A 27,845-nucleotide genomic window follows, 5' to 3' on the forward strand; every position below is an offset into this window, starting at 1 on the left:
AAGAGGTGGGGGAGGAGAGGGGGGAGGGCAGGAGGGAGTGGAAAAAACACCAGCGTGTAATAAGCAAATACAGATGGAAGGTAAGCCTGATGTTAAATCTTGACCAAAAAAATTATGCCATTCCTTACAAATCACTGCTTGGCTAACAATGACCTTCATGAAAACGTTTTGGAAGTTAATACTGTCCTATAGATTCAACTTTTAAGAAAAATGTCATTTTAACCTCCTCTAGTAACTTAGGCTACTCCATTCATATATGCTTTCACATTGGATCATAAATTATGGGCTTATAACATGCTTTATGTCCAGCTTTCTTATTTCCCATAAAAAAATTATTACCTATAATGGGTAGGCAGAAGTTTTCAACTAAGCTTTGACAAAAAAAAAAGCGCTTTTAAAATCAGAATTTCTGTCTTTTAATTCTGATGCAATTATACTTTTCCCTGCTCACACTCTCTTACCTCCTTGATTTAAGGTACTGATCCACAGCTTGCTTTCTGTCTCAGATCATAAGCTTTTTAGAGAACAGAAATTAGACTCATCTTTTCTGTAGGAAAGAGCCATTCACATTTAAAACTCTCTATAGAAACAACAAACAGCATGCATACAAATTCCCTCACAAACTGCTTTGTTAGAAACATTAAAAAGTTTAAACAAGTTATAAGTTTAAATCCATGTCAAAACTTAGTAGCAATGTAATTTAAGTTCAGCTCTTTGTCTTTGCTGTCACCACTGCTCCTAGAAGTCCTCAGACTTTACACTACCATTCATACGTTATGAAAGCTGGTAACTTGAAAACTTTACTTCATTATCTGCAAGAACAGAAGTGAAATGAATGAGACAAAAAGATACAAAAATCAAGAGGAACATAAAAAGCATGTTCTCAAAGGGTTCCTTTCATAGGTAAAGTGTAGTGGTCAATGAAGAGGAAGATTACTTCTTCACAGCTCTTAGGTTTTCCCACTGCAGACATGAAGAAAGAATGACTCTACCTCTGATGAAGCACACTACCAGCCTATTAGAATTTGAAAGTAACGGCTTTCCAAGAAGAGATAAATTGCCATTCCTCCAAATTCCAAAGTTCCTTTGTAACCATGTTTTGTAAGCACCTGTGATTTCATGTTTTCTATTACCTCCACTGCAGACATTTTCATTTGTAAAGTGTGAGATTACAAAATGCATTTGTGTAACGTAATGTGTGATTAACTTCATTCCTTTCTTTTTCTGTCAAGCATGTCTGCAAATGAGTAGCAGAATTCTCCCAAATAAGGTATTAAATCCCGCAAACATTATTTAAAAACAGGGAACTTACAAGAGCAAAATTCATAACTTTCATAAAGCACTCAGCTATTATATTGATGGCTGGGGAACGTTATAATTTAAGCAAATCCTACTGGTCTTGTCCTCCTTCTATGACTTGAACAACAGGTTCTACATAGAATAAATGACCAACAAAAATTAATTAAATGGGAAGGGTGAAAAAATGCAGGCATCTATTCTGAGACCTCTCAGAAGAATTAAAGTAGTATTTCATTTAGTAGCAAACAATATTGTAAAACTTGACTCTTACAAATCTAAAACCAACTCTGACCTTTCATCAAGATTAGGACAGTGTAGAATTTTAACTCCAGGAGTAATCCTGTAGCAAAGTATTAGTTAAGATCATATATAAAATACTTGCTGTTGCTCTACCTACCCACACATGGACCTCACATTTTTCACAGTCCCTTTGCAATCACTGTCAAAGAGCAGAGATCCCATTTTCTTGGGAGTCTGACTGGTAGAATAATTAGTGTTCTGAATTAACACCACATTAACTGACTCAGAATTCATCTTCAAGTTTTAGTCAATTATGGGCAAAAATAATATTTTTTTTAAAAACACATTAATATACTACTTATTGCCAATGTGTTGTGATACAACTAACCCTCTCAGACACATCACAGTGCCCTCTCTCCATCCAAAAATGACAGCCAAAATCCAGATTGTACTAACAAGCATAGCAAACTCTCTAAGCTATGTTTATCTCTTCCCATAGAACCCCTTTACTTTCTACAACTGCAAATTCAAGATGAATGACTCAACCATGAGAATACATTGACACCACAGATTCTAGTTTGCCTGCATAACACAGAACAATAATATGAAATCGTTCTACCGTTTTCTCAAGATATAGTCAAACTTACTTCAACATAAGTGGCAAGAGTTTTAAATCTGTATCTTCCACTCCACTTTCTCTGTTTGCAGTGAGGTTCTTGGGAAATTTCTATAGAAGGATTTTTTTTCTCAGTGTCCTTGAAGTACAAAATCTGTTCTGAGCTTAGGTATAAGAATACACAATGCTAAAATTTAGATGATTAAGTAAAGGAACAAAATAGATTTAAAAAAAAATGTTTTCTAAGAACAGTCAGTCAAAATCATATTCTGATGTATTTACATCCCAAAGGTCAGTACTGAATATGACACAAGTTATTTCCTAATTTTCTACAATGTAAATTTTAAAGGCCGCGGCAGACACTGCCAAATGTTTTTTTTTATTTTAAAAATAATTTTAGAAGTTAAACAACAGCAAAAAAAACCCACAGCTCTAGTAAATGCAAATGCAGCAACATGTTAATGGATAATATCACTGCTGGTGACACAAAGCGCCTGCATAGAGCATTCCCTAACCACATATTCCTGTTAATAGGGCTATCAAGATTACTTTAATTAGTATCCCTTGTCCACTTCAAATCCCTTCAAAAAAAAGAGGATGTCTCAGATAAAAATCCTATAGTTACAGTCACACTTTCTGCACTGTGCAGTTAATAAGCTCTGAGGTATTCGCTTAACATCAACGTTTTGATGAGAACTACATTTTTCTTGGAGTGACTGAGGACAGATATAGTTACAACCTGGTTTGCATCCACATTAAATAGTACATGGAACCCATAAAATAAAATAGTGATTAGAAGCAGCAGACTCTACCTCTACACATTGTCAGGACCAACATTTCAGAAAATAGGTTATTTCAGAAAATAACCACAATAAAAAGAATAAATCTGCAAATAATACATGTTGATCATTTACATCTTTAATGCCACCCAATAACACTACACACGTAATTACAGTTGAAGTATATAATTAGGATTATTTCTCTAGAACAGGTAGTATTTTAAAGCTTTGATGAAAAAGATGGTACTTCCCTACAATGGCAAACTACAGATCTGCTTTTACAAAAATACTCTCTGGTTTCAAATTTCTCAACAGAAATCACTGTAGAAATTTTCAGGTGGGAGTAATGCCATCCAGAGGGATCTCAAAATCATTTTGAGCAAAAAAATGAAATTGTTTCACTTCAACTATTTCATTAGCCTGCCCTTTTCAAGTCTTTCAGCATGAAATTAGTAACATCAGTAACAGATTGCATCCCTGTTTGCCTAACACTAATGGGGGACTACTTCAGGGAAAAAAAAAAAACTGCTATAGGGAAAGAGCACACCCAGCATGCTGGCACACTAACTCTAGCATGCTCGTGTTCATAAAAAGGTTTCCACATGCTATCCAAGAAAAAACTTACAAACAGCTTGACTACCAAATCATTTATAACACAGGAAGTATACATTTTGAGTCCAGAAAAGGATATAGGTTTAATTACCAATTCTGACCTTTTACCACCAAATCACAGGAGAAAAAGAACATCACAACTACAAGTATGCAAAATCCTTTAAGGTAACACTTGTAACCTTATTAATAGGTTTTTTTCAACTGTTCAAAAAAGTGTCAAAGACACAACAGGAGACATAATATACGAGCCAGAGCACGTTTTCACAGCAGAGTCTTATAGAAGATACTGACATTTGAGTTGGTCAAGCCAGCACACGTCCAAACAGGGGAGCACACAATTTATTGGTGTGCATCTAGGACTGATGGCAATGAATGAATGTTTCGGGATGAAATTAACAGCATTCCTTCCTCAGGAGCAGACAGAGGATTCCCTTCCATGTCCCTTCCACCTGCATAGCACCTCAGGGAATAGTTTCCTGCTGGATTATCAGGCTGAACTGGAAAACCAGGAAAGGACAGGTTCATGCCAAGGAAAGAAGAAGAGAGGCAGTAGGAAGGCACCAATTCAAGTCAGTTGGTGAGGAACCAATTCCTAACCCTACCTCACTGAAAACTAGGAAAAGGAAAACTGCTTGCCATCAACTCAAGAGTGTTATTAAGGCGGAGACAACTATCAAAATCTACTGAAACATCAGGAAAAGGAAAAAAAACAACTTTATTTCCACATTCCATTCAGAGAAATGAAGTAGGCTCAGAGACACAATTACCATAATCACCTACTTTCCAGAGCACTAAACGTATATGTAAAGTTCAGCCAAAACTTTATCCTATGACAGCCTAAAGCTACCATGAGTAATACTGTCTTCCACAGCTCACAAGTCAGAAGCTTCAGCCAGTCTCTTCCCACTTCTTCCAGAGCCTTCACAGGAAGATTTGTTACCATCCTCTGAGCAAGTAGAGCTGGAAAGTCACAGAAATATTGACAAAGACACACCAAAGCACAAATCCCTCATGCCAGGGCAGTCCCTTACCTGCTGGAATTTCTGCTTCAGATGAATTCCAAGACCCTCAAGCACCTGTCTCCAGATGTTAGAAAGTTTCAGCTGGGCTCAAAGCAATCTTCCAACCACTCCCAAAAAAAGTATCATAAAATCAGCTCCAAGGCCAGATAACTCTCTAACCACATGGAGTCCAACTTGCAGTTGATTATCCCAGAAAAACCCAGAAACAGAGCCTCTGAATAAAACTATTCACAAAAATAACTGACATGAGTGCTCAAGAATTAGAAAGCAAAGCAGTGAGATAATAATAATAAAATATGAAGAAGTTAGGAAAAAATATATAGGGATACATACATGCATTTTACCAATAACTTCTTAAATTGTCCTTGTCTCAGATAAAAAGAGGAAAGCAAGTCATGTTTAATTCACAAATTTTCTACAGAAAGAGGTAGGTACAGCTTCAGTGAAAACACGTATAACAATCTTGCAGCATTGCTTTGTCAATGCCTGAAAGATTTCTTGTTTAATTAAGGTGTTCCTAGAAACACACAGAGATAAATAAAGTACTAACCCTCCTGAACGTAAGCATAATTTTTTGAATTTTTAATCTAACAATGCCAAGCACTATAAAATTGCCTGTCTACATCTGAAGTTTGCATCAGCCTAGCCTGAAAACAAAAAGATTCACACTTCTCATTTTCTCCCCTTCTCGCTCAAACTAGAACTATGCAATATCCATAACACATACAGCTCCGCAGTGAACTGTGGCTTCAATGTACTTACTTGACAATGAAGAAAGCCCCAAGGCTTGCATTTGTAAAAATAAAGCAGATCATACTAATCTGGCTCTAGGAATTTAAAGACTGGTATCATATTGCAAGTAGCTACCCACTTGAACATAATTTCTCCTCAGGTTTTTCTTTCTACTTGAACTGCCAGCTGTGTTAATCAATTCATTCAAGCAGCACATATTACCACCACAGGATCCAAGGAAAGCTCTAGATCCTACACAGAACATTATCCAATACATGAAAACACAATTTAAATTTAATTGGTTGTAACATCCTTCTAAACAAACCAGTTTCCACTAGTGAGTTAGTAGCCTAAATATTACATTTGCAATTATTTTACAAACGCAGTCTTGAAAGCTTAAGAATTTTCATTTCATTCAAAATAGGAAGTCAAGAATAGGACAGATTTTCCTGGGAATAAGAAGAGAATTTTTAACTTGAAACCACAAAGTTTATACTAATTGTGCTGAGTAGCCCTGAAGTATTCTCTGAACAGGATTGCTTAACTTTTCTAAGTAGAGTCAGTTTTAAAATAATAAGTCAGAAATAGCCTTTACAGTTGAAACATTTTCCCAGAAATTTCAAGCACGTTCAACAAGTATTTAAAAGTGGGATTCAAAGGTCTAGGCCAACAAATACTGTCTTAACTGGTTTTTTGGGTTTTTCTTTTTTTAATTCTTCCTATTACAGTATTACATCATATATCTGATCAGAATTTGACCTCTGCTTAACTTCATGATGCTTCTAAATTTTAGAGAGTGTAAAAAAAAAAAAAAAACAAACCCACCAGTCACCTTCCTAAAACGCACTCTCCTGACTTTGGTGCTTCAGTTGTTTGTTGGCTTCTCATTCTTTCTTCATTTTCATTAATACTATGGCTTTCATATTTAAAAAGTATTTCGATTATCATTTTTAGTGGATTTTTGAATGGCAGAAAAAATGTAACAAGAAAAATGCTAAAACATATCTGGGTCAACTGTACTATCGCCTCAGTGGGAGATGCTATCAGCAAGCAGTGAGAGGGTTTTTTCCACATCTAAACCAGTTAAAACTCCTTATCTTTCTCAAGACAGAACTCTAAAGCAAGCATTTTGTGATTAATTGTGTATTTGCCTTTAGAGTATATTTTTACAACAGGTTGCTAATGCTATGTAGTTTTCCAGAGCGTGCATCAAATTCGTCATCAGACTGAAAATGTAGCATGCAAATGAGGAACAGAGTGACAAAGCAAGACAACATGCCATACAGGGGATACAAATTGGGAGCGAAACCCTACAATTGAAGGTGTCTCAATGATTAGCATTATGCAACCCTGAACTGGATGCATTTTAAATGAGGGACTGTTCCTTAAAATATGGTAAATATGATATTAATTGATGACATCCAGAGCAATCTTTACACATAGTAACAGAAGGCATCTTTTCTGTAGAAATTGCTAAAGAGTTCTGTGCCAGCTAAGCAAAAGAGAACTCTTAATCTGTTCCTTTACTGTTCTAGTTAAGCACCAAGCAATACAATAACCAGTCAAAATTACTTACTTGGATGCTAAAACTTTCACTGAATCTTCACTATATTGTCTATATGCTACACTATTTTTGTACTGATCCTGTACAAAATAAAGACTGAAGCTTTAGTAGCTCTAGGAACAGCTCACAACATCAGTACAAGCATGGGATTTTAGGATAACAGAACAGTTAAAAATTGAATGTTTCTGCTAAAAACATATGTAGTATGAAATAATTAGAAGCTCATAATAAGTTGTATCACAGCTTATACTCCTATCTGAACTAGTAAATTAAGTCACTAGGCAGATGGAGCAAGATGTCACTATCTGTGGACACAATGCATGGCTAAAGTTAACACAATGAAAGGAATTTCCTTTAAAAAAATATTTTAAAAAAAATCTAAACCTACCAAATCCTACACCCGTGGAATAGAGACTGCTTCTGTTTCAAATTCTAATTTCACTATAAATAAAAGAAAAAGTCACTCCATTTATCATAAATTAAAACCAATATAAACAGGTAAACTGTTTTTCCCAAACATCAAATATTCCGAATAATTCCCTTAGAAAGTTTTCACAATATGAATAAAGCTTGTTTCTCAAATATTAGTATACATCATATCAAATGCACTACACACAAAGCTGCTATGCTGTGAGTTGTTTACTTTTGAGGGCTTGGGAGATGTTTTCCTTGGTAAGCAGTAGTTTGTTTCTTGGTTTTTAACCATCAGAAGGTTGCCTACGATAACTACAGAGCACACAGCTTCAAAGAAACTTAAACTAATCCCTTTCAGAATCTACCAACACAGTGTACTTGCCACTCCAACTCCTGACAGATTTGGTTAAAGCAGTTGAAGGAGTTAAATCCCCCTGTGGCTGAGTAAATGCCCACAGAAACCAGGAATGGGAGTAGAGAGGTCATATCCCAGCATATCCTTTGTAACAATCATCCCCTCGGCAGAAACTGGTCTGTCAACTTTGGCTACAAAGGAGCAGACACACTTCCTTTGCCTCACCAGACACCTCCAGGAGCTTCCCTATCTGAATTACTTTTGAGGCTAAGGGCAATCACCTATCAATGAAAGTATAGCACAACATACAATGCACTCCTGCTGATATGCCTCTAGTTAAGTGACTGTGGTTTTGTTGGGGACATCTATTCATGCACATTTCCTTATTGGTATCCTGAAAAGCAGCCTTGTCCTGAAAGCTACTAGGTCTCCACAGCTAAACATGAATAAGCAAAGATACATTAAATGGAGTTCATTCTTATTCTGATTTAACTTAGTTGAAGAGCACTAAAAAATTATCTCCTTGATACACCAAGGCAGAATGCTCAACAAGGCCTTCGAAGGCTTCCCAAGAAAGAAGGTTAAAACACAACCTGGATAATTAAAAAAAAGAGCTATTTAAGGTTATGGTCAGTAGTGCAGGGAAGAGCTCGATCATAAACACTGTTTTGCTAAAGTATATGTGTCCTAGGATGACATATTGAAAATTATCATGAATTAACTCTGAAGTCATTTATTTCATTTTGAAAAACTTGTGTAGCCTCTTTTCCAGAATTAGTCTACTTTAATCCAATTTACCCTAATCCATTCCTAAGGTGAATTATACTAAAATGAATTTTTAACATATCATTTTAATACTGAAAGCAAGCAACCCACTCGTAAGTTTAACATGATTTAACTAAACTGCTTGAAATTCATTTTTAATTTGAATGTAACCTTATTGTCACTTATGGACAAGTCACTTCTACTCATGCTTTGAAAAAAGGCCCTCTGAAGTAGAGAAGTTGGGCCTGACACCATGGAACAATGTTATCAACAGACACTGCTGTGCCAGGCAGAAAACTTCATATAAGATGTCCTCCCTGTTGAAAAAGCAGCTTGTCACTTGGCCACCTCCTTAAAAAGACAAGGGATAAACAGGCATCAGGGGTAGGACACTTATTTGGTGCAAATCATATGGAAGAACTTGCAGACATCTTCTTCCAGGCAGAGCTATGCCTACTAAAGAACGGAAGCAAGCAATTCAACTCCAAACCCTAGTTGGCTTCATGCTTGACTTGCAGAGTAACTTAAGTTTGTGAATGAGTCTACATTAAGAATCATAAATCTTGCTTAATTCACAGATTTAGAAAAAGGTTGGGGGGGGGGGGGGAGGAAAAAAGTGCAGGTATTTCTGCAAACCCATTCCTCACCTGCAACAAGACATTTTGAAAGTTCTTTGATACTGAGCTAGTTGGGAATGCATCACTTAAAAAAAAAATCCCACCCACCTGTCCTGAATAGTAACGAAGTTTATAAAGGTGGTAAAAAAAGTATCTCTGGAGCAGAGACCAACCAAGCTATGCTGCCAGGCTGGAGCATTTTCAACCAGCATTGACCTGTTCCTACACCTCATGAAAACGCAGACTACAGTTCTGCCAGAATCAAAGAAGTGATACTTGTAAGGCACCTCTGGAGGCCATCTAGACCAAATATCCCCTTCAAAGTAGAACTATCATCAACACTGTAATGTCAGCCATGGTTCTGTTTAGCTGAGACTTGGAAGTCTCCATAAACAGATTCCCTGGGGCAGTCTGTTCTACTTCATCATCTTACTCCACATGAGCAATGTTTCCTAGCAATCAATCTGAGACTCCCAAAACTGTAATTTGTGGCTACTACCCCTTGCTGTCTTGTTTGCTGCCATCAAAAAGAGACAGCTCTGTCATCTTCCTAATTGCCTTTCAAGTTCTTTGCAAGCTTACGTTAAGACTATCCCCTGAATCTTCATCTTGAGACCGAACAAGTCCAGATTCCTTCAGGTGCCCCTTCTAGGTCACACCATTCAGGCCCTACCCATCTTGGCTTTTCAACCTCATCAGCTTCTCAACACACTCCTGTTTCCCCACATCCTTCTAGACCTGGTAAGAGGAAAGGAGCCCAAATACCCTAAAACTACTCCAGACATACTATACCAGCACTGAGGGGAACAATAGCTACCTCCAATCTGCTGGCTATACTCCTCGTAGTATACTCCAGTCCAACATGCCATTTGATTTCTTTGAAAAGAAAACCAACAACCACCACCCCTCCCTCACCTAAAGCAAACAAACAGAAACCAAAAACCTCAAACAAACAAAATCACCAACAACCACTCCAACCAAACAAACCAATCACCTGGCCCATACTCAGACAGGTATCAATTTCAGATCTCTGATTGTTTCTCCAGCTGAGATTGGCCCATGTACTCACTAAACCTTCAGTAATTCATCTATTCATCTTTTGAATATCTCTAGGGATGGTGACTCCATCACCTCCCTGAGCAGTCTAAGCTGACATTTCTCTTTTTCTTAAAAAAAGGAAAAAAAAAAGACCAAAAAAACCCTATGTTTTCACATTGAAGTGTTAAATAGAAAGCTATGTAATATATTTTTGTAACAGATAAACATAGACTATGAAAAGTTTGTACTTCTCTGCTCTCAAAGGGAAACCTAACTTCTGAAACTGTACCTTTAGGAACTGATGAAGTGATGGGTAGAAAAAACTGTTTGATATGTCAATAATGACATTGATCCTCCTTTGCTTAACCAAAAACCTGATCTGCTTATTACTTACATAAGAAAGAGGATTAAATGGAAGAGTGAATTTGCCATGATTCACTTTGCGACATAAATAAAACATTCAATAGCAGTTTTGTTGTTAAGTCTGCTAAGTAAAACATTCAAATGGCCTTGGAAGAAGCTATTTGACAACTAAGCATTAGTCTCTAAAAGAGAGCCAAGGCTACTTACTATGCAAGTGCTATAAGATCACCCCCCTTGGTATGGAGAATGCATGTTTATCTTCTTTCCAAATCAGATTTTTGTTATTCTGTGCAATATTAATCTCCACGGGGGTGGACACCTCTGTGAAAGTGCAATGGCTCATCTCCTGGTTCTGGTCAATTCTTGCTTTAATCTCATTTCCAGATCAGAGTTTTCACACATAGTGAGATATTAATCTCCATAGAGGCAGACATCTCAGCTGGCCTTGGTGCACATCTCCTTCTTTTCTGGTCAATTCTTAATTCTAATTTCTCATGATTTACTCCCCCCTTTCATGTTTAATATATTCTACTTCAGTCTTCTCAACAAGTCTCCTCTCTCCGCCTCTTTGCAGAGATTTTCAGAGGAAAACTACTGCTTTGGTCCCTTTCACAAACCATTTCCCTCAAAATCATCATAGGTGTTATCGGTGTTATTGCCAGGTGGAAGTGTAACTGTTAAGAAGTGTTATTGTCATCAACATTACTTGGAAACATATTGATAAAGCTTGCTTTATGAAGGACTAATTTTGTCAGTAGAGTTTAATTTTGTGCCGCCTTGCTTCATATAAAATTTCACTTACCTGTTCCAGGATGGGATAACCTCACAGCTAGGTAAGAAACTAGGATGTAAAGTTAAAACATAAGAAATTAAAATACAATGCCTTATCAGAAACTTTTGATTATTGACAGTCATGTCCCTGGGCACACAGTCCTTCTGCAAAAGAGGGGTTGTAGTACAAATAGACCTCACAAGAACATCATGAGGCTGAATTATTTCAGGTCTCTTCAGTTTCAATTCACTGACTTTTATATACTTTCTTGCAGGGACCCTTTCTAATGTCCTACTTTGTTTTTGTTTTTCCCCTCCCAAAAAAAACAATAAAACCTCAACTCCTCCCCCCCCAAAAAAAACCACAAAAAACTAAAAAAAACCCTGTACCTGTGCTAGGAATTTGGTTCTAAATAGTAGAAAAAACAAATGCCCTGGTTACCTCCACTTACCAAGCATTACTTTGTTTCTCAGCACAAAATCTCATACATGAGCCATACCACGACATTCAGAGAGGCAAGCCAGAAGCTCCACGTCTGAAGTGCTCCAACACTTAATTCACAGCAGGCTATACACCATGGAACACAACACTTGTTTTCCCTTTGGAAAACTTCAAGTATGTAACAGGGACATTTGGCTCACAGGAAAAAAAAAAAAACGAACAAACAAAAAAACCCACCTCTCTAATCTGAAGCAATCTTGCCTGGCTATACCACATACAATGGTTCTGAGATCCTCACTTTCTTTAACACTTCAGTTTAGCGGCCAGCATCGATTGCACCAAATTGCTTGCCAATGTATATACAGCCACAGTCTTCCTAAGACAGCAAAACAAAGTTGCCCTGACAGTTACAAGTGTCACTTGCAAACTGTCAGGATCCTTCTAACTTCTCACCACAGCAGCTCATAAAAGTTCGAGAGCAAAAAGGCAGAGTAGCTAAGAGCACAGGCAACTCTATTTATATATAACCTTATTTTGTCTTTTCTGAAAGTGTTTCTGTTTGCAGACATTCTTCAAGTTAAAAGCTTCAATTTAAAAAGAAAGCTTTTCTACTTATCCAAGTGAGATTTTCCAAGTCTTCCATTCATATCTTTTTGGAAAGCAAACTGAATTACACTTTAGAACCTTTATCCAAGCTTTGATTTCATTTAATTTTGCCATGCATTTGCATTTTCTTACACAGACCTTATGGCTACCTGTCTGCTAGGCTACTATCTTCTGCAATCCATTAGTTTTCAAAAACTGATTACAGTTTCCCATTAAATATATCTTCTTTTCCCATGCACTTCACTTCCTGCTATTACAACACTTCATCATGCCAGAATCTGTAAATTGTGTCTTGAGAACAAACTATGTCTTAGGTAAACTGATCAATTACATATGAAAGACACCAAAAATACTCCACAGGGAATCTAGAAATATTTATGTATTTTACCACCTGTAAACACATTCCTCAAACAGCCACTGGGTCCATTTATGAGCTATATATCAATTACTGAACATTTACATAGAAGACACAATCATTGGTAGTTTATCTTACACATTGCTAAAGGCAAATCCTCTTAATTATAACTTATTTAGACAGAAATTTTCAGTATATGCAACTCTAGTGTTCTTAATGCTGTCACACTTCTGCTTTTTCCTTTTCTCTCAAGAGGAGAGAAATTCTGTGATCCAATCCCCTGCCCTCTCTTTCTTAAAATTGGGTTCTGAACCTCAAAACTGTAACAAAACAGTAACTTCTCTGGGACTAAATACGGACAAAGCAGTCTTTTACATAAGAAGGCCAAATTTTGCTTAAACACTGAGTCCACCTACTACCTTCTCTTTCTTAATTTTTGCACAAAGAAATGTAAATTTAATCAGATGCTTGATTACCATAGTCAGGACACAGTAAACAAGCAGGTGAAAGAATGTAAAAGAAAGGCAGGAAAGATACTGTCACAAACAAGACACAGTCATCTCAGATGCAGAATTTTTCAAAAAAAGGTTTAGGAAATAAACAGAAACCAGTTTTACCTAGATTTCTCCTTGACGAGGCTTTTTTAATATGGTAAACTGAAGGATCAAGATACTGTGGTCTGGGAGCTTATAAAATCCCACATCAATAAAACAACGGCTGAGCATAAGCAAGGAATAAACTGGAGGATTACCGGGAAAATTATCAGAGCTCTGACTTGCAGCTTCCAGGAAGCCTGGAAAGCAAGGTCTTAAGCAAGAAGGTGTTCATCCCACAGCCAAGTACGCCGGTTTGTTTTTCTGTCCTGTTTAATCTGGCACTACAGTCAACACGTCACATGAGTGGAGTGCCTGGATTTTTACCTACTGCTGCTCACATACCTCCAACTGTCAGTGTAACAGGATGATGACAAAACATCATTTATTTCTAAAGCACCAAAAGCTAAAGAGCAGCAACAAGTACGGGCTTAACTTCTTCTGATTCTTAGTCCACCTTTTCACCTCATACAGATTTAAATCATTTTCCACACCACTGAAGAAACTCGTCAACTTTAAGACTTCCACAATGGACTTGCAGACCCTTCTGCCTATTTTAATATTACACTTTCTTCTTCAAACCCTTTGTTTCACTTGCATGGCTACAAGGCTACCATCATCTCTTCAATCACAAGGCAGTAACCCATATAATGTTGTATAGGGTTTCTATGGTAAGGTTTTGGTAGCAGAGGGTCTACAGGGGTAGATTCTGTGAGAAGCTGCTGGAAGCTTCCCCCTGTGTCCAACAGAGACAATGTCAGCCAGATCCAAGGTAGACGCACCACTAGCCAAGACCGAGTCCATCAGCAATGGTAGCAGATTCTCTGTGAAAACATACTTAAGAAGGAGGAAAAGTTACACTACAAGAGCAATTGGAGCTGGAGAGAGGAGTGAGAATATGTGAGCAACAACTCCACAGACACCAAGGTTGATGAAGAAGGTAGCAGAGGTGCTTCAGGTGCCAGAGGAGGGATTCTCCTGCAGCCCACAGTGCAGTCCATGCTGAGGCAGGCCTTGCCCCTGCAGCCATGGAGGCCATGGGGGAGCAGAGATCCATCTGCAGCCTGAGAAGGACATCAAAGCAGATGGATGCCCAAAGGAGGCTGTGACCCTGGGGGAAGCCCATGCTGGAGCAGACTGTTCCTGAGGACTGTATTCCATGGAAGGGACCTGCACTAGAGCAGTTTGCGAAGGACCCATGCTAGAGAAATTAATAGAGGAGTGTTTCCCACAGGAGGGACTCCACGCTGGAGCAGTAGAAGAGTATGAGGAGACAGCGTGTGATGAATTGACTGTAACCCCCATTCCCTACCCTCAGCACCATAGAGGAAAGTAAAGTTAAGCCCAGGAAGAAGGGAGGGGTGAGGGGCGAGTGTTTTGAAATCTGGCTTTATTTCTCATTAACCTACTCTGATTTGATTGGTAATAACTAACTAATTTCCGGAAGTGAAGTCTGTTGTGTCTATGACCATAATTGGTGAATGATCTCTCCTTGTCCTTATCTCAACCTACAAGCCTTTCATTAAATTTTCCTTCCCCATTCCAGCAGAGATGGAACAGTGATAGTTCAGCTTTGGTGGGCACCTAGAGTCCAGACAGGATAACCCACTAAAAATGTGGAAATACATGGAAGAGGATTTGGAATCACTATGGTCTAAGGAGGGGGTTTATTATACAAAATTGTGATCCCAGGACTTTTTTTTTTTTTCCTCCAAAAGAAGAGCAGTTGCTTTTGCTTTGAGAGAAGTTCTCCTAAAGATAATTACATGGATTTTGATGGCATAGCAAGGATAATATCATCTTTATGGCTCCTCTATATTTCATCATGTTTTCCCTATTTTCAAAGGTGTATTCATGGCAAGAAATTCTCCAAAACTATTTTCCACTACAGTTAAGTTACAAGTACTACACATGTAGTGCTCAGGGAACAGTATTTAGATAAGAATTTAAAGGATCTACGAGGTAATAAACATCAGTACTGCAGTGTACCTCCAAAGTGAATCAAATTGTTATTTCATTTAGGAGATAAGTAAACATTTATTGACTTCATTTACTTGTTCCTGTGTCCTTTAGGGACTGACTAATATATAAACTTATTAAATTTAAGCATTTTCTTTGGCTATCACTTCAGCTCTGGGTTGCCTAATGTTTTTTTTCAGGTTTCAGCTCATAATGCAAATGCTTCACATCCAAGTGCAAGGGCTGTTCTGTTTAATTTTTTTAATCATGCATTCACTTCCATTAAACAGATTCTTTTTCTAGTTTTCTTAACTTCAACATCATAGAACAAGACTATAAATTACTTAAGATTGCTTTCAGGTGACAAGGGAAGAATAGTTGTTTCAAGAGATGAATGACAAATTCTCTCCCTGAAACACTAACTAATAATTGTTTTCATTCCTACTTCTATGCTTAAGCAAACAGACAGAGATATTTATAATTAGCATCTGGATCACCACACAAATCCATCCAACAGATTATTTTGGTATTCCTAGGGTCTGCAAATGTCATTATTAATCACAAATGCTACTCTTTCAGGTTCACTGCCTCATTATAGAGTCCATAAAGCTCAGACCAAAGATTTTCAAATAAACAGTTTCTGTCGAATTGAAAGTAATGTACAGTCTCCTGTCTTCTGAATGCTCACGGAGAACATCTGTGCAGTTCCTCTAAACAAGAGCATAATCCTGCCTTCCCAAATGCTGGTCACTTCACACAACCCCTTCTTCAACACTTGACAGAGACACCAACAAATCACCAGAAGAATAGAACATTTGGAGTATAAACTCAAAGCAACAACCAAGGAACAACCACCTACCCTAAAAAAGCTGTTTAGTATACCTACTTCAGTGCGTTTAAAATAACCTGGAAACTGAGCCTGGTAGTTAACTGCTGCTATGCAAAGGATACACAAACCAGTGAGGAACTTGCTCATCCCTGGAAAGGACTGCAGACCTGGAAGCACTTCATGCTTTCAACATGACTCAGAAGGAGCTGTTAAATACTACAGGGTAGGTTAACCAAATCAGTATACAGGGATTTCAAAGGAAACAGGGGTAAAAAAAAAAAAAAGTACCAAGAATAACACACCAACTAAAAAAGGCAACAATTTCCTCCTTACACAAGATGAAGCAAAGCATTAAACTAACTTCATCGAAGAAAAAAGCTGAACAGCTTGGCTATTAACAACATGCAAACTCAGTAATTACTAATGAAATTGATTTAAAATTATAAAAAGTTGTGGGTTTTTTAAGTAAGTTGACTGACTTCTCACTGCCAGGTTTCAACCACCTCAGCCAGAAAAGAGAGTTGTCTTTACATTCTATGACAGGACACTCACCTATGTTTAGTCTGTGATTACCAAGGAAATTATCTGTCCTTTCATTACAAAGCTTTGTTTTAACTGATTCAGAAATCGAAATCATTACACACTAAAGGTTTTGCTCTCACCTGGAAACAGTCTGTCCTTATTTTACCCTTACATCTGCTCATAAATTATAGCTTTATGTTTGTATGTAGCAAGTAGATGGAAAGGTTTTCTTGGGATGGAGGTTAAGTTTGTCATACTATCAGAAAGAAGAGGTAGCAAGGAAAAGGAAAGCCAAACCCTAGAAATTTACAAATACAAGAAACTTAATAAACCCTTTGCACTAAACAAGACCACACATCCAAAGTATTCATATGATGGTTTGGTGGGTTTGAGTTTCATTTTATCTTTTTTATTTATTTAACATTTATTTAACGTGATGAAAAGCATTGTGTATTGTCTACTTAAAATGTACAATACTCAGATTTCAGCATACTAATATAGATAATTCTACAATATGAATAATACTATCAGGAGAGACACCTGAACAAATGTCTTCTACAACAGTAAAAAAAAAGTATTTCTTCAAAGGAATCAGAAGTTCAACAAAATATAAAACTGTCCTCAGTATTTCAGATTAGTAGGTTTCAACAAATTGTCCCTTTAGAGCATTTTAAGTACAGTGATGGCAGTCAGAACTTCTCTGCTGTATGAAGTCATGAACTCGGCCACATTTCTTGAGTGCTCTCACAGCTGGTAAGTGCTTTCACATTTACAAAGAACAGGCAAACACTGTAACACTAGGAAAATTATATTCTCCATTTTGATCTTATGCCAGCCTAATACCACAGAGGTGATACAGACAAAATCAAGCGATAAAATATCAAATTAGAGCATTTTTCTAATTAATAGCTACAGGCCAAGTCCCCACCAGGAGTTAGAATTTTTATTTTTCCCTGCAGTGAAGAAGACAAAAGCAGCCTAAAATTTCAGAGCTTCAACACTTTCTTTATTACTTAAACCTTTAAATCAATTAAAGAGCAATAGGTATGCTAGATCACACTATAATATTCACAAATAAACATGACTTGTATTCAGAAATAACAAGAAAAAACAAACAGTAGTTCAAGAAGTCAACTATCTGGTCAAAATTTTCCTTCTGAGCTGTTTTGAATCCATTTGAACTACAGCCACGATTGTTCTTAATAAGATTTTTCTCTTCTGGTTAATATTCATCAGTCATTTTTACTGTTACAGGACAAGTGCTTATACACAAAGAAAGCATACAACTCCACCTCAGAATAAATTGAGTAATCGGTGTGTAATAATTAGAATGAAAATGCCATAATTTAATTGCAGCAGAACTTGGCTTTAAAGTGTACAACAGTGTCCCATTAGTCAGTAGAATTAAGTTCATGGCATGGTAGTTGAGAAATGGCTTCTTCTGGTACTTAATAATCACATGTTTTTAGTAAATGATAGCAGAAGTAAATGACTTTCTGCAAACTGAAGGGTCCAATCTTTCATACACCGGCTAATAAAAATAACTTAATGTTACCTGCAGTACTGACCAATGATTTCAATCTTTTCACAGCACCAATCCTCAAGAAATTAAGTCTCTTAAATCTTTCACTGAGGCATATACTTTGAGTATTACTGTAAATATCAGCCAATTCTATACATATAAAATCTTCTTAAAAAGAACAAATGCCTGACAAGCCCACACACAGCACCTTCTAGCTTGAAACAAATTTTTACATGTTAAAGTTTATTCATGCTTAAGGAAAATACGGATTTCTTTTTTCTCCCTCTAGACTATTAGACCAGAGAATCTCTTTTAGATCTCATCTACACTCAAAGTTTTTTTCATTTGTTTGCACACCTGCCATTAAGTAAATTGGGGGAAAAAAACCTAAAAAAGCAACACAACACAAAATTATTGGCAAATGCATCTATGCCAGCAAAAAAATCTTAATGCAGCCTCAATTTTTAAACATACAGGAAAATAATTTTACAGTTATGCCTTATTCTCCTTGAGAAAGCAATTCAAAGTTATGTGTACAAGGTTGCCACAGTGCTCTCGTTTGCTGTGATTTTTGGGAGGCCTTCCTTTGTGGCAGTGGACAGTACTTCTCCCTCCTCTATAAGGAGAATCAGACAATTTATTTGTCATGTTTTTACTCTATAGTAGGTCTTGCTGCTATATGTTTATGCTATGTTCTAATCTCAGAATACAGTTACATATTACAGATGTTTCAACAAATACATTGACTCAATTTTCTGATCATCCATTCAGTGCTTAAAGGACACGTTGTCCTTGTTGAGACTCAATTCAGCAGCTTCAATTCTACAACTACTTTAACTAGCAATAGCAGAAATTATCTTGATTAGCAGCTTGACATTTTTTTTTGTCTGCAGTCCTTCAAATAAAACAAATTGCAGCACTGTTCCATTAGTTCATTGTTTTCATACTAGGTAATGTATTAGATCCTGTTGGATATTTTTAGACTGTTTAAAATAAAAGAGCACAAGGGCTGTCAAGGCAAGATTTGACCATGAAAGTAATAACAAAATAGATTTGGTTAGATCAATAAATAAATGGTTCCCAACTGAAATAGATGTAAGAGATTTGTTAACAAAAATTCCAAATGTCATGGAAACTAATTTCTGCAACAAAAGACATAGCTAAAAATCTTCTGTTGTTTCAAATTCACTAAACAATACTTAGCTTTTACCTTTCAATGGACAAATACTTTTTATTTACATAAAAATGTATCGGACATTAATTAAAAGGAGCTCCTTAAATGTGTAAATATTCTTTACATTGGATAATTTTAACTATTAAAATTGTGGAAATAAGCTTATCAAGCAGCTTAGCATTCAGAAGGAAAAAATAGATTTAAAAGTTTCACGTGTCACCAACATCAGCTTTTCAAGTCTGAGAACACATGTGTATGTACTTACAAAAAAAAACAACCCTGAAACAAACAGCTGTTCTTCTGTCATGCTCAACAGTGTTCAGGAGGCTGGGGCAGTGTGTAGCTTTTCTGCTTGTTTGTTCCTTTTTTTTAAACAAAGTATCCAGTTGACAAAAACATTAACAAGGAAAAGGTTTCCGATAGCTTCTAATATTTATAAAACTTCCAGAAAATGTAAACATGACTTTCAACTCCATAGCTTCCTTGTAAGAAGTCACTGTAAGTGACTTCAAACTACATAATAAGCATGCACTACAGGTGATTTCAAACTGGGTAGTTCTCATCGTTTTAAACTACATAGTTTAAAGTCACTAAGTCAAGGTTTACCAGGAAGCAAAACAAGAGGTAATGGCCTTTCTGACCTACAAAATTAGGCACAGCAGGATCTTATGCTTGGTCAGATGCTCCCAAATTCTCATTGATGTAATTTACAACTCCTCAGCTGGCTCACTCTGGCCTTTAAAAACCACAGTCATTTGCCCTCTTTTACCCATATTCACACATCTCATGGCCAATCCTATTTAAAAACTCTACAGTATGGGGAAGGGCATATCACATGGGAGAAAAGGGAGATTGTAGAATCTGGCTTCAAACCAGTTCCTGCTGCACCCCAAACTGTGTCACAACATCCTCTAATTCTAGCCTAGTATCTAGGTGTCATCTCATCCAAGCCCTCTACTGCTTTTCATCACATCTGCTCTCTAATAAGTGACATTAATAGGTCACTGCTTGCTTATACACTTATATAATAAATACCTTACTTATCTGTCATAATGAAAGAATATATTTAAGCCCAGTTTACTCAAAGATGTATGTCAGAGAAAGAGACACTACCACTGTGTCATCACTTTGCATGCAGTCAGCCCAAATGCAGTCTCACCCACCTTCACCCAGTCTAAACTCTTCAGCTCCAGACCTCTCCTCACCCTCATGCCTCCTCTTTGCATTTTCTCATATCACAGAAAGCTGTATAACCAGCATCAAACAAAACCATCCCAACATCTGCCCTCATCCTCCCATACATCAAACTTACACAGCAACACATCTGTAAATCAGCTACATTCACCAATAAAAAGGAAACTAACTCCAAGCCCTGTCTTACCTCCAAGAAGACTCACATAAAGCTAAATCAACTCATACACAATCCATATGGTGCCCAAATCTAGTATAGGCAAAAGACCTGAGAGCCATTCAAGTGATGAAAATGCCTCAGTTGCAGCAGCAGTAACTTAAATTAGCTTAATGGCCTTAGCAGATTGAACCAGAAGCTCCAAATCTAAGTGCAAGCTTCTGGGGGCAGTACTACAAAGGCATCTTTCCATGACAATAACCAACGTTGACAAGTGGAATCCCATCAGCATGTGAAAGCGCAAGGAATGTCATCAGGACTAAAGTAATAGTTTTGGAAGCTTCCTATTACACATTCAACAACAAATCTGTGTGGAAAAATGAAGAGTAGAAATTTCACCAAAAGAGATGCTGAAGCAAAGCAAAGCTGAAGCTGACACTTGGTGATCTATCCAACTTCTGAGAGGTAAAATGACCTTAAAGTCTTCTAGCTGAAGAGGTCATACGACGACATCAGAAAGACTCCAGAGCAAGAAGTGACTATATAGCAGTGTTGCAGATCTCTGCATGTTAATCCAGATACTGTCAACCTTTACATGTAAGAGGATAAACTCTTTTTAACCCACTTGTATTATCAACATTTCAGAAAATGAGGAGACAAACCACAGACACAAGCATCCAACAGGTTAACTCTCTCAGCCATCCAACAAGAGGTCATAGGTCCTTCAAAAGCCTTGTTCTCCCACCCCCTAAAAAGGATGGCTAAAGACTCTCCTCTTTCCAAGAGTCCTGCTGTCAACTGACACGGACATCCCACAGTCCATCATTTAACCACAATATCTCGGCTCTTCAGTAACGAAATAGATAGAAAACATAAGCTCACAACCAGGAGTGAGACAAATGGTTAAAAAAAAGCAAAGCCAGTGCCAGGAATGACCACACTATGGACAGGGAATAGAACTGAAATTATTAAGTACTAGATAAATTCATCAGGCAACTGGCCTGGATACCTTAAGCAATGTAGAACTCCCGAAATCCCTCTCCCCTAAGGGCCCACCATCAGGGATTGGATACAGAGCTATGTGGAGGTATATTACCTCCTTACCTGCATCTTATCCTGTGCAGGTATCTTACCTCCTCCCCCATTCCATCTTTTTTTAATTATCTTAAATTGATCTTAAGTAAGGGTATCATGTCTATCTGCTTTCAGATATACTTTACATTGTTAGCAAGCTGATCAAGCAGCACTGTGGCTTCTCAAACAAAAGGGACTACCACAAGACTTCTGGAGTCACTGTGGTCTGAGTGCTTTCAATCCCATCTGAACCAGTTAAGTTCCACTTGGAAAATGTATGTACATTTTATAATTTTAATATCACATCTGAAAACACAGACACACAAGCAATCTGAACCAACAGTGTCATGGAAGAAAATGAATGTATAAAGGCAAGGAAAATATTTGGAAGCAGATGAATGTAAAAAGGCAACAAAAATATCTGTGAAGAAGGGGGTGAAAAGAGAAAGAAAATAACTTCACTTTTAATTCCACTCATCTCCCATATAACTGTCAATACATTTTAACAGCTTGGTGGAAGAAATAAAAAGCTGCAGAAAAGTGTTTTATACATACATACCTACCTGCACAAGTATCTCCTATACATTACATGCAAATTGTACCACACATGGATAAAATATGACTGAAACAACTTTTGGTGTTCTGAGAGGAAAGGGCTAATTTGAGTTTACTTAAAAGTCTTTTAAAACATTTTCAAAAAGCCCTTCATTTCTACTAATACATGATCACAATTAAAAAATATTAAATATGCTTATTACAATTTTCATATATTTCTCTGTATGTGTATTTCGTTACAGAATCCTTATAAAAGAAATAATATATATCAAATTTTTGAATTGGATTCTCTCCCAAAGACAGACTATAATTACTTCATCTAGGAGGGGGAGTGGGTATTAATTCAGCAATATTTACTCTTGGCTGTTAATTTGTGACATGTAACAACTTTGCATGTAAAAGTGTGAAGAATAACTACTCAGATAAAGTACCTGAACTTGCAAAACATACATTCCTCTTTTTTATGCTTTAACTATCTCTATGATGTGAAATACCATGCTTAAATAACTTCAGGTAAGCCGATTTGTTTCCAGAATCTTTATCCTTTTATCTTTCATTTAGTATTAAAGGAGAAAAAAAAAAAGCCCACACACTTGTACAGACACTACTGAAGGCAGAGCAATGCATATTCCCATCAGCTAGTTGATGACAGAACTCCTAAAAATAAAAAAAAAATTCTTTCTCCAAAATTTGAAAACATTAAAATTGCTAAAATTAATATTAAAAAAATATCACTTTAAAGTGATTGAGTTGTGAAAACAAGTTGAACTCATTCTTCATCAAACTGTAGGAGTAGCAGATGAAAGGAGGTGCTATATAAGGAATAGCTAGACTTCAACAGAGAACACGCTGCCAAAACATTTTGGCCTAGATTCTGACAGGCATGCACCCAAGTTGAAGGGTCATGGAAAGCAGCGGTGTAAAGAAACAATCTACAGAGACCAGAAAACATTACACTGTGGATTGTAGATTATGGCCGGCGAGAGGCAGGCAGAAGCAGAGAAAAAATGCCTTTTTTTTTTTCCTTTAAGATCCATGGGGAAAGACAAGACTATGTGCAAAGGGAGTGGAGATTATATACAAGCACAATTTTTAAGACAGCAACAAATTACAAGACATATCTTGCTCGTTTTCCTAACTCACTGCTGCTCTCCCTCTTGCCTTCACATTTGCTGTCACTGAAGATTTTATGAAGAACAAGTAACAATCGTCACACACATGCTCCTGAGGAAGGCCAACTTTCAAGAAACTCATACTCTCAAATTTGATTAGATCCTCAATAAACATACTAAAATTTTTATGAAGAATTCTACATCTGGCCAATGTTCACAGTCAGGAGTAGTAAAAGGCATCAAATAGAACTCAAATTACAACGCCAGAGAGATTTGTGAAGGCTCCAGACTGAATTAATAGCTTTATTAATGGCAAAGAAAAAAAAGCCTAAAATTCTTAGAATTCAGACAAAAGAATACTAATAAAAAAGAAGCTGAAAACTAGTTAAATTCAGTTTAACATGGAAAAGTATAGGCCATGTTTTAAGGTGAAGAGGAGGGAAGGCACTCAAGGTGAAGAGGAAGGAAGGCACTCAAAGGAAGATGCTTGAAAAATAGGACTCCTGTTAAACAGAGAAGATGACTATAACCAACACCAATGCTCTTCTGTATACCAAACACAGAAACATCTCACTGTAGGCTACAGAGAGGCCCTCACTGGAACAGATATATGAACCCAAACCTTTGTGTCCTGGCATCCACTAACACCAGGGTAAACATATATCATCAACCAACACACACACCCCCTTTAGCGACTGGTTCCGAACAAGGAACAAAATCAAAGTTTCTGAAAGTTATCAAATTCAGGGTCTTCAAACCGAGATTAACCATAAGTAAGAGTTCAGCAGAGCACAGCTCTACACCTGGATACTGGCTGTATTTAATAAGAGCCCAAACACCAAGCCTTTAACTAAGTACACTGAAAGCACCTGCTACTAACAAATCTACTTCTCCAAACCTTCAAGAAAGGCTGAGGAAGTCTCCAATAAATAAACCTCTGACACATCAGTATCATTTCTATTGCCAAGCATCAAAAAAAAGTCTCTATCTGCTCAGATGCTATTAAAAAAAAAAAAAAATCCCATGTTTCCTGGATACAGTTGTTCAACTCCTTGACAAGCTTCACCTACTCTGGTCAGGATACTGAGCATTCTTCTCTGCTTACCTAACACATACCCCACAGTACCAACTTGGCTTCTTGTACTTGCAATTCCAAAAAGGGCTGCATGCCCCATTTTCAGCATAAAATACCATGAGTCGTGTAAGTTATCAGAACTTCCTACTCCTGACAATGAAGAGGCTCATAGGACCCAAAAATCTTTGCATAAGTTACCTTTGGTGTTAACATCAGCCTGGCAAGTCATAGTACAACAATAAACACTGGTCTGATTTCAGAACAGTTTTGAATGACAAGATGTTATGCTTGGGCACATTTTATTTTAGCTATTGCTACAACATACCAGCTGCATATACGGTAGACTTCCCTTCCCCTGGTAGAAGGCTTGTAGGCACTTATGTAATCTTACAATTCTGAGACACAGACATTATATTATACACACTGAAGTCGGAAACATTGGAGGGATGTAATCTGTTTGGACCCACATAATTTCTCACACCGCTTCAGAGCATTTCTTTTAATCGACATCTCTAATGTCTTAATTAAAAATTAAATTATAGGAGAACTGGGGAAAGAAAAAGAGGCTCCCTCAACTACACATCAGTCTTTGGGAAAACTGTGCTTCCAAGTCTCATGAGTGTTGACATTTTTATTAATGGCAGTTTCCAAATCCCTATCTTATGATACAGGCTTCAAATGCTTCTCCAACTGATGCACTCGGTGTAACTGCAAGTACTATTCCAAAAAAGAAAAGAAAGAGCAAGCCTGAAGAGTACTTCAGCTAGTCCTTCACGTGATGAATCACCCCACAAAAAATACGACGAACAGGTTTGTGCTACAGCTTCACCCAAAGGAAACGAACAACGCTTTGTAAACTTCAGTGGAGAGGGGGTCGGTCACACTAGGAGCCTGCAGTGTCTTGCGCCTAGCTGGTGCGGCTGCCCCCAGCTGCTCTGCCCTCACCTCCTGGAGCGACCGCCCGCCCCGGCCCGGCCGCGGGCTCTGCCCCGAGGCTTCCCGGGACCAACAACTCACCACCGCACTGGCTGCATTTCCCATCGCCCGGCCCCGACAGCTTTTACTCAGCAAAACCCCGTAGTGTGGGGAGGGAGAGGAAGGGGCGAGAAATTCGCGGCTTTCAAACAAAACAGACACCGCCCCCGACATGCCGCCTTCCCTCCCCCCACTCGCCCACCGCTCTTTTTTTTTTCTTCCCCCCCTTTTTTCGGGGTGGGAGAGGGTGGAGGGAATAGGATTCCGGTAGCCGACGGCAGGTCCTACCGGGCCGGGCTATGCCTCCGCACCCCAAGGTGAGGGGAGCTCGGCGCCTCGCCCCGCTCGGGGAGGGGAAGCAGCCAGGGTGCCCCGAGGGCTGCGCCCCCCGTGCCAGGCAGGGAAACGCTGGGAAAAGTTTGAGCGGCGGAAGGGGCGGCAGCAGCTCCGGCCACCTGGGAGATTGACCGCGAGGAGAAGGAGAGAAGAAAGGGGAGTTTGTGAGGTACCCGAAACCCGCGCCCTGCCCGTCCCCGCGAGCAGCGCACCGGCAGCCTGCGGACACGCGTGGGTCGCCCTCGTCGCCATACCGCGCCCCACAGAGCGGCGGCGGCAACGGGGATAGAGGGGAAGCTCCTCGGTAGCCACTCCGCCGTTCTTCGGGAGCGACAGTCGGGACTCGGCGTGTTGCCTCCCACGGCCCCCAGCCACTCTCTCGCTTTCCTTCTGCTGCCCTGGCGAGCACTCAGGGCACGGCGCGGCTCCGCCACGCCGCCCGCCCTCACCTGGGCACCGAGCGGCAACTCACCTGCGGAGAGCTGGGCCCGGGCCGCTCCGAGTAGGGCGGGCGAGGAGCCTGCCAGCAGGGCAAGCGCCGCCAGCAGCGGCAGCGAGGCGGCGGCGCCGGTCCCCCTGCCCATGCCGACTTGCGGAGAAGTTTTCCAAAGAGGCCGGGGCTGCTCCGGCCCGCGGCGGCGGGCGGAGCTCGCCCCTACCGCCTCGGCGCCTCGCCAGGAGACCCCCCGCGCCGAGGGGTGCCCGCTGGCCCCCGGGGCCGCCCGCTGGGGCAGCCGTCTGCGGCGCGACGATCGCGGCGGCGGCACCGGTTCCCCTCGTACTCCGGAGTTACTTTGCTTCTAGGCGAGCGGGGAGGGAGGGAGGAGCCGAGCGCGCACGTCCAACCCCCGCTCCCCAGCACTTGGCAGGGGGAATGTGGGACTCCGACCCGCAGCCCGGCGCGGGCGGCGCAGCGCCCGGCAGCGCCTCCTGCTGCAGGCGCGGGGGCCAGCACCGGCTCGGCTCGGCTCGGTGGGGCACGGTGTTCCTCGCTCGGCTCAGCTCGGCTCGACTCCCTTCGTCACGGCATTAGCTGGGGCGGCACGGCTTGGCTTGGCTTGGCTCGGCTTGGCTCGACTCGACTCAGCTCGGCTCGGCTTCCTCTGGCAGGACGCGGCGCGGAACGGGAGCCGCTACAGGCGCCCGGGGGAAACCTGCCGCCTTCGGAGGAGAAGGGGGGAGGCGACGAGGGGCAAAGGGGTAACAGTGCCAGCTGAGCTGGCGGGTGGGAGGTCGGGGCAAGGGAGCGCAGTGAGGAGCGGCGGGTCCCGGACGCTGCTTGCCGGGGGAAAGTCCAGCCGCCCCGGGTGTGATTCGCCGGCCGTTCCTGCTTGTGGAAGCGTAATGGATCGGGTGGCGAGCTTTGCGTTATCGTGCATCGAGCAGCCTGGCTGTATCTTCGAGCCACGGTTTGTGTTTTTTCTTTGCTTCCCTCTCTTTGGCAACGCTTACTTGCCTTGTAATGCCAGTGAAACCTCGCTTATCGGAATTGAAATTGTAATAAAGGGTATGGCCTTTAATGCTATCCTTTCCACACGTAATTTTTGACCAACCTCCCAGATAGGTCTGTATGCAGCTTTACGACTCTGACACCCGCGGGTTGTGAAGCGGGATCTCATCTCCGTAGTCGAGCTCCAGGTATGCCACATAATAAAGGCCTCGTTCTCTGTCTTTTCCAGAGCTTAGGACCCTAAAAGGCATTTGGAGTAACAGATAAAGGCACCGGTGCTGGAGTTTCTGTTTAAATATATTTTCTGAAAATCTTTTAACTCTTTTTTTATTAGTTTGTCTTTTCTTACACGGCAGCTTGTAATTAGAGCTGTTGTATAGTCATTGCAAGAGAACCTGAAACCATTGGAAACTCAAAGGTTTTATTGCAAACTCGCAATTCAATCCAGGTTCATCAAAGGTTTGCTGTGATTCAAAATCCTTTCCAGCGAGTGTGTGCCTCTAAGCAAACCCTCATGTTTTTACAGGAAGAAAAAAAAATAATAATAAAAGTGAAACACAAAAGTTTGCTAATCAAGCTAACGTACTTCACACCCCCAAAATGAAAAACCCAGCACTAAAAAAGCTCTACAACAGGAAGCCTCTGTACTTCATTTAGGTAGAGTGACTGAAAGCCAACTTGCATGCTTACTGTGAACTATAAAATGATGTGCTTCAGTGAACACTGGCTCT

The 27,845-nt window shown here is 39.5% G+C and overlaps 1 protein-coding gene across 2 annotated transcripts in view; it reads right to left on the bottom strand.

Moving 5' to 3' along the window:
• Positions 1-26,459, bottom strand: part of PTPRK (protein tyrosine phosphatase receptor type K) — a 405,248-nt gene extending 378,789 nt beyond the window's left edge. For both annotated transcript variants that reach the window (XM_061990648.1, XM_061990647.1), the window contains exon 1: positions 26,137-26,459. In XM_061990648.1, coding sequence (XP_061846632.1) covers positions 26,137-26,248 — 112 coding nt within the window. In that variant the 5' untranslated portion in view covers positions 26,249-26,459. The remainder of the gene's footprint in view (positions 1-26,136) is intronic.
• Between the last annotated feature and the right edge of the window lie 1,386 nt (positions 26,460-27,845).

Source organism: Colius striatus, chromosome 2, assembly GCF_028858725.1.
Source record: "Colius striatus isolate bColStr4 chromosome 2, bColStr4.1.hap1, whole genome shotgun sequence".
NCBI classification, from domain to species: Eukaryota; Metazoa; Chordata; class Aves; order Coliiformes; family Coliidae; genus Colius; species Colius striatus.